The sequence below is a fragment of the Festucalex cinctus genome, chromosome 5 (genome assembly GCF_051991245.1).
Source record: "Festucalex cinctus isolate MCC-2025b chromosome 5, RoL_Fcin_1.0, whole genome shotgun sequence".
In the NCBI taxonomy this organism is placed as follows: domain Eukaryota; kingdom Metazoa; phylum Chordata; class Actinopteri; order Syngnathiformes; family Syngnathidae; genus Festucalex; species Festucalex cinctus.
This window is the reverse complement of record NC_135415.1, coordinates 17,339,541-17,349,771: the sequence shown is the minus strand read 5'-3', so window position 1 is coordinate 17,349,771 and position 10,231 is coordinate 17,339,541. Positions and strand designations below refer to the sequence as shown.

The window sequence follows — 10,231 nt, the reverse complement described above, 5'->3', positions numbered from 1 at the left end:
TGACTTGATTTATCAGGTTGAACTAGTTTGTGGTCTAATGAAGAACATGATCATGGTCATGGTCATATTCAACAAAACTTAAAAGTGAGGACAATTGTAAATTTAAAATTCTACACATTTCAAATGGCTGTAAATATGGAGGAAAGTGCCCCCCCCCCCTTCCCCCCACATCCATTGGGAAAATAAGTACAAATTAATTGCTGGTGTCTTTCACACAGCAACCGAAACGACAGCCAATCAACAGCACCTCTACTGGCTGTAGCTAAGTACTGCACTTTTTTTTTTTTCTTAAGATGAACAGTGTTTCGCTGTACAACGTAAAGCAGGATGTGTTAGTGCCATGTTCCTAATTAAATTTAATATGAAAACAGAGGCAGACTTTTGCAGACATTTTCTTGGATAAATCATTGCTAGCAGATCATATTCCATGCTAAGTTGCCAACAAGAAGTCCACGTTAAATTGATAAACCATTTATTATTATTAATTTTGTATTCACACATTTCTCATGTCTTCCTTGGATGGTTTACATGCAGAAACACAAAAGGCTGCCGGTACAAAGAAGTCTTGCAATGTTGTAACAGTCAACTGAACCCATAATCATGACAGATAATCGTCAGTATCATTCACAATAAGGGAACACAAAGACAGAGCAAGGATGCTTATTTGTTAACTTGTAAAAAATGTAAGTACAGTAACAAATGCCACTTGCAAGCATTTGACAGTTTTATTTTCAGTAACAAAAGTAAAATGGATGCCCACCATTTGATGTAAACCGTACTGAAGAAGAATGCTGACTCTGCTGTGGGATTGGGCCACTTTTTTTTTTTGTCATAAAAGCATTACGATCTTCCTCTCTTAAAAAATACAACTTTATTAACTTTATTATACATATTTATGGTCAAATTTATTGTGGCCCTAATCCTTCTTCACGCTTTCCTGCTGTAATTAACCAGATTTGATCATTTTGAACCCTTTGAATCAATCACAGGAATGACCAGCGTTTTTGAATTAAATTCAATTGGAACAGATTCTTCCAGATAATCCAATCATCCTCATATAGTTGTGAAATGTCAGTCAAATCATGCAGGATAAAAATAGCAACAACCTGACAGAGTATAGTGGAGTGACATTAAATCATACTTGTGTGTGAATATTCTTAGTTACATCTCACAGTATTGGCAAGAGAAAGCAACACTTTCAAGTAGGGGTGTCCAGACTTTTTCTTCCAAGGGGCCGCATGCAGAAAAAATTAAGGTTCCAAGGTCCTCTTTGATATTCTTCACCTTAAATTTATTCAACATGCTAAAACCAATCCATCAGTTGAGATAAGTAAAGCTATTATAAATTACTTTTATATGTATATACACAGTTAGATTACAATAGCAATATGTGCTAAGATGGCCGAAAGTGGTGCAAATAATTGACATTGACGCGATTTGCTGCAAATTATCTTCATTCATTGTGGTGTTGTGAATAATAATTAACAAAACAATGTCTGGCCAGTTTAGTGACGTGAGATTGGTGGAAAACAAGGAATGAGAGATGGATCTATTTCTTCTTCTCCTGCTCTGCCACCAAGTTTAGAAAGACAGTGGTGCCCTGAGATAAGAGTTGAATTCATTCCATGACCAAGTACGTAACTTCAAACACTCGTACCTCAAATTATCTTTCCCAATTGATGTGAATGTAAATGGCATTATTCCGGTCTGGCCTACCCCCGAAAAAAATAAAATAAATATATATATATATGTATTTTAAATAAGAAAAATAAGACTATTATATTTAACTTCAATAAAAGCTTACAGTACTGACAAGATTAAGCAGAATGTAAAGAATTAAACAGATTTACCACATTATTTGCTTCATTTTAATGGACTTTGTGCTGCTCCTTCTGACTTGCATCTTGGCCACACGGGGGCAGTATAATAAAGACAGACACATACAAAGAGAAGTGTTTCTCAACTGACGCAGAGAAAAAAAACAACACAAGTAAAGTCGCTTGTATCTCAAGGCACCACTGTTGTACAATACAAGCAAATGACACGCACAATGTCAAATGTCACTTTTAGCATATGTCATGGCCGCAAATGGCCCCCAGACCGTCGTTTGGACACCCCTCCTCACCTCACTCGTATTGATAGCATACACACAAGACAACTTTATTACAAAAACACTTGATTTAGTTCCAACAAAACTGCAAGTGAATGAACAGAGATGATGACGATAGTGAAGCCAGGATGGAGAAATGAGTCCAAAGTAGCTTCCAGTTTGAAATAGGGAAAGGTCAGCAGGTGCTTCCCAAGCAGCATGACCCCAAATCTCTCAAAGCGGGCGAGTAGCTCCCGTTGATTGTCACCAGTCTCATGGAAAAGCCTCCTCGGATTGAGGTCACACCTGACTTTGCAGCCAGTTGCGAGGGTCTAGTCTGGCCCTGAGGTTCCTGAGGCTGCGTCTGGCCGGCGAGGGCCGCGAGAAGCCGGCGCACTCGGACGCCGACTCTGGGCTGTGTCCGCCCTCGCTGTTGCTGGAGCTGCTGCTGGAAGTGGAGCTGGAGGAGGACAGCGTGGCCTGCGTGCTGCGCTGGGACAGCGGCGAGCGGGACGAAGAGGGAGGCTGGCAGGGGCAGTGGAAGGCGCCCCCTCCTCCGTATCCCCTCCCGCGCAGCGTGCTGAGCTTGGCGTCCAGCGAGAGCGTGCGCGGCCTCGGGCGGGACGGCGACGACAGGGAGAAGCCAGGCGAGGGGTCGGGCCAGCCGTGGTGGCGGGTGCAGGGGCTGGTGCTGCAGTGGCTGTCGCTGTCTGACGTCAGGCTGGCGTCCGAGGACAGGAGACCTCGCGGGGGGCTGGCGGGGCTGCGGGAGTGGCGGTGGGGGTAGAGGGGGCCGTGGCCCGTCAGACGGGAGGTACACGCACGGGGGGGGCCGGCGCTTTTGGGGTGGTTCTCCTCAAAGAGGGACATCCAGGTGGGAGAGGTGCCCAGCTGGCTGCGCAGCTCCAACTCCTGCATCCTCCGGGCCAACATGTCCGACACGCTGCTGCCGAACTCATCTGAAGACTCAATAACTGGAGAAGAGACGCCAGGCAGCAATCAGTGCTCAACTCTTTGACACCTTCTAGAAATGTGCCAAAATTATTCATACCATGGCAACATTTGAGTTCAAGTACATTTTGGTATGCAAAAGAATCACAAAGTACAGCTCAGTTGTGTCTAACATTAATTCCGCCGAGCGATTTGATTGGACAAAAAGTCATTCCATATTGTTTCCCATTTGGCCAACATCAACGGTCAATGGTTATCTAGCAATACTGTGCGTTGTTAATTAAAAACGTGTCACAAAAACAGATATATAATATTTTGATTTATAACATGAATGGTTGTCAGATGGGGACAAAGTCAAGAAGAGAAGCCCAAACATGTTCTTTGTAAACATCCTAGTGAGCTCATGTGATTAAATGACACATTAGTGACAAACAGGAGTGGACACTCAGCCAACATGCTAATGCAAGTGTTTTATTTTGCATTCTGGACTACTTAGTGGAAAGTTTGCTCAAAATGGAGCGTACACTAAATGATATAACGTGACATGACTTGACATTAAGTGAACTTAAAAGTCCAACCTCCGTCATGAAAGTTAAACAGTTAATGTGACACTGATGTTTTGGCTAGTTAGCATGTTGTGCTACAAGCGAACGCTGTGTTGTGTTAGCGGAGTGACGGAGTCGAATAACTAACAAATAATTTCTTGTTGCTAATTGCTGTAAACTAATATACGGCATTTGTATAAGTGTTGTATGAAAGCAATATCATATTTGAGGTTGCGATGTTGTACTTTAAATCATCATTATTATCTTTTGTGCTCAACCTACAGCCTCATTCCTGCGACTGAATTACAGCCGTGATGATATACAGAAGAACACAACTCCACCTCATATGATATTTCTTAAATTTAGGATGCCAAAATTCTGTAAAACAGTATAGTATTTTAGTGTGGTGGAGAAATGAAGCTTTATGAAGCATGTGATATTTTTTACTTAATGCAGTGGAAGTTTAATCACTTTCCATTTCACTACCCTTTATACTTTAAATCATTTAGATGAGTAAATTACATATACACACATATATATATATATATATATATATATATATATATATATATATATATATATATATATATATATATATATATATATACATACATATATATATATATATATACATACATATATATATATATATATATATATATGTATATATATATTGCATGTGATGTGCTTCATGAAGCTTCATTTTCCCCACCGCTAGTGTTTTATATTTTACATTTTGTCAAGGATTTTCTATATATTCAAGTGATGCATTATTTTTGAATCAAATAATCTCTAAGTCAATATTTAAAGGGTAATGCTGAAATAATATTTGAAATAATATCTATGGTTTGAACTATCAATATACAAATAAAATAAAAAATACATTGCGCGCCAATTACTCTTTTGTTGGCTTGTTCACAGGGATCACTTTTTTTTTTTTTTTTTTTTTTAAACAGTACTTGTTTTATTAAAAAAAAAATATTTTATCTCTATTAATACAAATTCCTACAGTATGTTCTGCGGTCTGACTTCATATGTGAAATAACTAAATGGTTAATATGACATGATCACATGCACAAGGCTGCTTCTCCTCCTACGTCACCTGTCGTTGTAATAGGATGAAAGCAGAGCACGAATCTCGGCGGACACAGCATTGTCTTGCAGAAGAAGACCCTCACAGGAGGGTGCGGCAAGGGGGGCTGCCGGCGGTAGTTAGGAACAGCCGAGAGATGGGGGGTGGGGGAGGGATGGAGGAGGAGGTGGGAAAGATGGAAAGGACAGAAAAGGATGGGAAGTGTCATGTAGTTTGGCGGATGAAAACAGCACACGGGGCCAAAAGGAGCAGAGAAAATAGGACAGAGTGAGTCACAGTCTCAAGTGTGTCTAATAGTGCAGAACAGAAAAGCAGATTGTTAAGTTGGAGACATCAGACACAGCACTCCTTCATGCACACGGGCATTATTCTATATTATGCAAACATCGTTACCCATTTCGTGGTAAAGGGAGCCCTGCTTCGGCGTGACGGGGGCTGGTTTCCGTGGTGACGGCTGTTCAATTTTCATCAAGTCATCGCAGCACTGCTTCCACTGACCTGCGTGATGGAAATGGAGACATTTCATTTTTTTTTTTTTTACAAGAAGCAATCAGCGGACTCAAGTTCGCCCTTGAAAAGGACACCAATATATTTTGAATTTGACATGGCAGCATGGTGTACAAGTGGTGAGCACATCTGCCTCAGAGTGAAGGTATTTTTCATTTATGTCACAAACATGAATGATGTAATCAAAACCACTCACTCATGTCGTAGAAGTGTTGCCAGAAGGCCTCCATCCACCTGTGCGTCTCCTCTCGACTGTCGGTGGTGAGGATGTGTGTGACGTCTTCGCCGCCGTACTGGTTACTGATGCAAACGTTCTGCGCTTTGCCTTGAGCGTCCTTCTCCGACACGCGTATCCTCGTCTCCTGAAGACATTGAGGGGGCAAAAAAAACAACAACACAATCAGCTAACACAAAATGACTGTCTTCAGCCAAACAATTGCCCTTGTGGAATGACCCTCCTAATTGTGTTTAACAGTCACTAGATGGCAGTGTTGCTCCGTTCAGTTTTTTTGTTTTGTCCTCCTCAACCCTAATGCTGTTTTTAGAGGAGGCAGACAGTTGACAAAAGATTGACTTTGCTGTGTGCGCAGCAGTGTTCAAAGGATGAGAGTCAAGAAACATCTGCATGAGTCACAATGGAAATAATGACATGGCCCCCCGGGCACCTGCATCACACATGATTACAATAGTTATCGGAAATACAATAACTGATGATGAGAGGGTCGGGATGCGTGATTAAACAGCTCAACAAAGCTGAAATGACACAAGATTATGAATACATTTCTTTAAAAAGTACAAAACAATGACAAAATATGAATTAATGTCTGACAGAGGAATGACAATTCAAAACAGTAGTTACATTAGGGGTGGGCATGTACCGATGCAAGAATGCTATATTAGAATAAAAAAAGCCTTTTAGTTCTCTGTCATTGGTTTTTGGGGGAGAAACTACAGTGTAGTAGACAGTTTTAAATTCTGACTTTAAAATAATCATAATTGGTCGTAGTTTTGCCAATTAGACATGGTTATCGTTTTAATTTCATAAAACAGCAAATGGGGTTAGAAGTCAGGTTTTTTTCTTTTCTTTTTTTTTTCTTTTTCCAGCCAATTATCAGAAACATAATCAGTAATTGGGGAGGGTGGCAGTATAAAAAAAAAAAAGCTTACAATACTGCATAAAAACATGTCACATGTCATTGTCATGTACTACTACATGGCCTATGCAGTTCACAAGTAACGTTTTTTATTTTTTATTTTTTTGACAATTATGTTAAAAAATATTTGCTGGTATATGTCTGATTTATGGGACTGATAACTTGCTCAGTGGCCAAAACATGCTTATTTAAAATTAAACTGCACAAATAATGTAACCACTAGAGGGTGCTGGAACTGCACAAATGGAATACAACCTCACCTTTTTAATAGACACTTGGCTTTTAATATCATGACATGATATTATTGTGGCAATTTTAATATCATGATTTTTGCCGTTATCGTTGCATCCCAACTTACTGTAATAGAAAAAGTAATTCATTACATAACTGTATTACTGCTTCTGAATTATAATGTGTAATGCTACTTCTGCGCTATGATTTAAGCTGGCTTTGACCACAACAGCAGCTTTATGACTTAACTTTATCAAATGGTCTTGGAATCGATGATTTAATCATCTATTTTGACCTTAACAATATAAATTATTTCTGGAATTAAATGTCCGGTGTATGTATAAAATAGTTGTTGGACAGCGACAATTGCTTTCAACGCATTTAATGACCACCAGATTGTTATGGATTGTGATCAACATGAGCGGGATGGTGATTTTTGTTTCTGACCTTGTTGATGGCGATGGTGAAAGCCGGGTCCACGCTGTCGTGGACGTCTTCTTGTCGTTGGTAACAGGAGAGGCTGGTTCCTTTCAGAACTGCATACACTTTTGTCCAACTGTGAGGGCCACCTCCCAACTGCTGTGTGGACAACAGAGGTCAAGTCATATGACATGAGTGTGTGTCGAGATGGAGTTGTTTTTTCTTTATTTTGATACGACATATTGTCAGTTGAAATAGAAATATAATACAGTGGGATGTGTGGTAACCTCAAAACCTTGTTTTCCCATAAGAACACCGGGAGTCATTGTTAGCATTAGCATTGAGTACTACCAGAACCATCTCAAAGCACTAGACACCCTGATGCTTGGATTTGTGTCATTCAAAGAGAAACTAAGCACAAAACCGAAACAAAAATCCAGATTTGCACCAAAATGTAAAGGGCCAGATCCACCAGTCGGACAATGTTGGGCCGACGGCATGTGCCCTCTGATCAGTGTATAAATTACTGTGGTAAAGTTGAATCGAGTTGGAATACTTCGGGGGGCGTTTCCAGCAAAGTAGACCTGTTGAATCGGCGTTGGGGCGTTTGATCACTGTGATTGGCTGCGAATCAGTGAACAGGGCAAGAAGACGAAGTGACAAAAGTGGATAAACAGTACTGATAGAAAGCCTGGCTTTATTTTTTAGCTCATTTTGCGCATCGTCACCCTGCTGCAATCTCCGCATTTGGACATACAATGTCTGTCTGGACAGAAGATCGGGAAGATGACTTTCTCTCTTTGGTTCAATAGAGACCGGCATTGTATGATATTACCGTTAAAAGGTTTGCCGGCAATGGTATGGAAGCCAAACTATGGCACGGCATGGATATAGCGGGTAGGATTTTCTTTCATAGACGATACTGTGCAAAAAGCTGGAGGGTTTCAGTCACGTAGGAGGACATTGTGAGAGAAAAAGTCACCGGTATGCATTGTTTACATTATAGTCACATTTGGCCGACGTCGGATTGGCGTATGTAGGCCTTAATACAATCTATTTGAAGTCATGCCGCACCAATCCAAAGTTTCCATAGAAATCAGTGAATGACTTGTTTGTGTTATTTGTCTTTCCAACTGAAGAAAAACTGAGATAAAAAGACTTGGTAACCTCAACAGGGGAGGTGAAGCTCCAAATGAAAAGTGTACAAACAAAAATAAAATGAAAAAACAAACAAACATCAGACTCAAAAGTGTACATTTGTTTCCAACTTACCGAGACCTTCAAAGGTCCACTCATCATCTGCTGGGTCATACACTGAGGTTGGGCTGCAAGGCGGCAACACACACTTCCATATAGAGGCAGCCAGTACGAACACTCTTCTACACACACACACACACGCAGACAGAGGGGCAGAAATATAGACTGTTAATACACCAAAGTGCCTCCCTACCAACAACATGCTCTCCAGTTGGACAGTGTCGCCATTAAGACAAAACACGAGGCGCAGAGGGGTGGTTAAAAAAAAAAAAAAAAAGAAAAAAAAAAGTGACAGCTGCAGGCTCTGTGGCAGAGCACCAATGAAAGTTTTACAGGACAGCTGAAGAATAGAACACCGGGGACCCTTGTTATCGCTTCAGCTTTACACTGCAGTCCCCTCTCGCTTTATTCCTGTGACCTTGACTATGGCTGTCTGTCAGACAGTATAGAAGAGGGAGTGGGAGGGGGAGTGATGCAGCGAAATGATGAAGAGTGCAGCGAGGCAGCAACACGAAAGCTTGACAAAAGGGGGGACAAATGACAGATGGCTAATTTGGCAGAGGAGGAAAGGAGAAAGACAGACGGATGGAGGTTGACGCTCACCGTTGCCTGAAATGGTGAGGTCATGCGTGCGGAAATTGTCCTGGGCGTGTGACAGCGACAGGGTGGTATGAGCTAGCAGGTGGTACTTGGGGCCCCTGCATGTAGATAGATGAAAACGATCATAATTACAAGTCATATACTCTTCAGAACCGTTTCTTGCCCATAATAGCTAATGGGACCATATTTGGTCATTTAAAAGTAAAGTATATGTATAGATTTATACATATATATTATTGGTGTAACAAAAACTGATTTGAACTAGAAAATCGGTTTTGATATAAACGATATGGGTTAAACATACGGAATAAAGGAATACAAAACACACAAAGAATGTGTCATCGAAATCCTAATATATATGTATACACAATAGATTTAATACATGTAATGATTACAATATTGCACACAATTAATTGCTACATGATATAAAAAAAACATTTTTGATAGCAAATTATCGAGAAAATACACATTTTTGTTTTAAAATGATGGGTGTACTGTCAGGGGATTAAAATTTTTAATAATTAAATTGCATCACTTCAATAGTTAAATCCTGATTAATCACGAAGTTCATATATGTTCCAAATGTACAATAAAAAAAAAGTACATAAAAGTGGGAAAAATGTTAACAGAAATATGGTTGCATCTTTGAGTCATTGACACAGTAATTTCATAAATAATTCAATTGAGTTAAATTTAAAATGATGGGCTGTACTACAAACAAAAAACAAAAAAAAAACGAATGTGATATTGATTTGTGTTGGTCATTTTTCTGCCACTAGATGGCTTAATTGCATTTGTAAGATTATGGTGACAGATATGGTGCATTTGAATTCATTTTTCATATTAAGAACTCTCTAATCTTTAACATGAAGAAACGTGTCAAATTCTGTACATTTTTAAAATTGAGAAACACAACTTGACTTCAGTCTCCATAAATATATGCATTTTTCTTAAATGTATTATTGCTAAATTTTGATGTGGTCGTGTCTGCGGCGTTGAGACTGGAATTGCCCCAGTACAGGCGTTCCAAATAAGGGGTGGTCATTAATCGCGTGTTAAAAAAATTAGTGGCATTAAAGGAACTTTAAATTAACACAGTAATTTTAACACCCCTAAAAATTATGTTAAATACATGTTACACCAAAAAAAGTATCCCTCCAGCTCCGACTGACAAATAACCATGCTTTCAATAAAAATTCTAGTTATTTATGTATTTATTTATTATTATTCATATTATAATTCGTTTTTATCATTTATTTATTCATTTAATTTATTCATCACAAAGACATTGAATTTGTGAAACTAATAAATGAATTTTAAAAATACACAAGATCATTAACCTTTAAGGTAGATCATCAATCTGCTCAGTGACCTTTTCATAATG

At 39.4% G+C, this 10,231-nt stretch overlaps 1 protein-coding gene across 4 annotated transcripts in view; it reads right to left on the bottom strand.

Annotated features, from left to right (window-relative positions):
• Positions 1-455: 455 nt before the first annotated feature.
• Positions 456-10,231, bottom strand: part of rtkna (rhotekin a) — a 64,427-nt gene continuing 54,651 nt past the window's right edge. For 3 of the 4 annotated variants that reach the window (XM_077522598.1, XM_077522599.1, XM_077522600.1), the window contains exons 6-11: positions 8,851-8,945; positions 8,263-8,369; positions 7,018-7,149; positions 5,382-5,547; positions 5,072-5,176; positions 456-3,063 (exon numbers count right to left, since the gene is read on the bottom strand). In XM_077522598.1, coding sequence (XP_077378724.1) covers positions 2,390-3,063; positions 5,072-5,176; positions 5,382-5,547; positions 7,018-7,149; positions 8,263-8,369; positions 8,851-8,945 — 1,279 coding nt within the window. In that variant the 3' untranslated portion in view covers positions 456-2,389. Of the gene's footprint in view, positions 3,064-4,687; positions 4,785-5,071; positions 5,177-5,381; positions 5,548-7,017; positions 7,150-8,262; positions 8,370-8,850; positions 8,946-10,231 lie in introns of all 4 variants that reach the window. The other variant, XM_077522601.1, reaches the window with a different exon arrangement.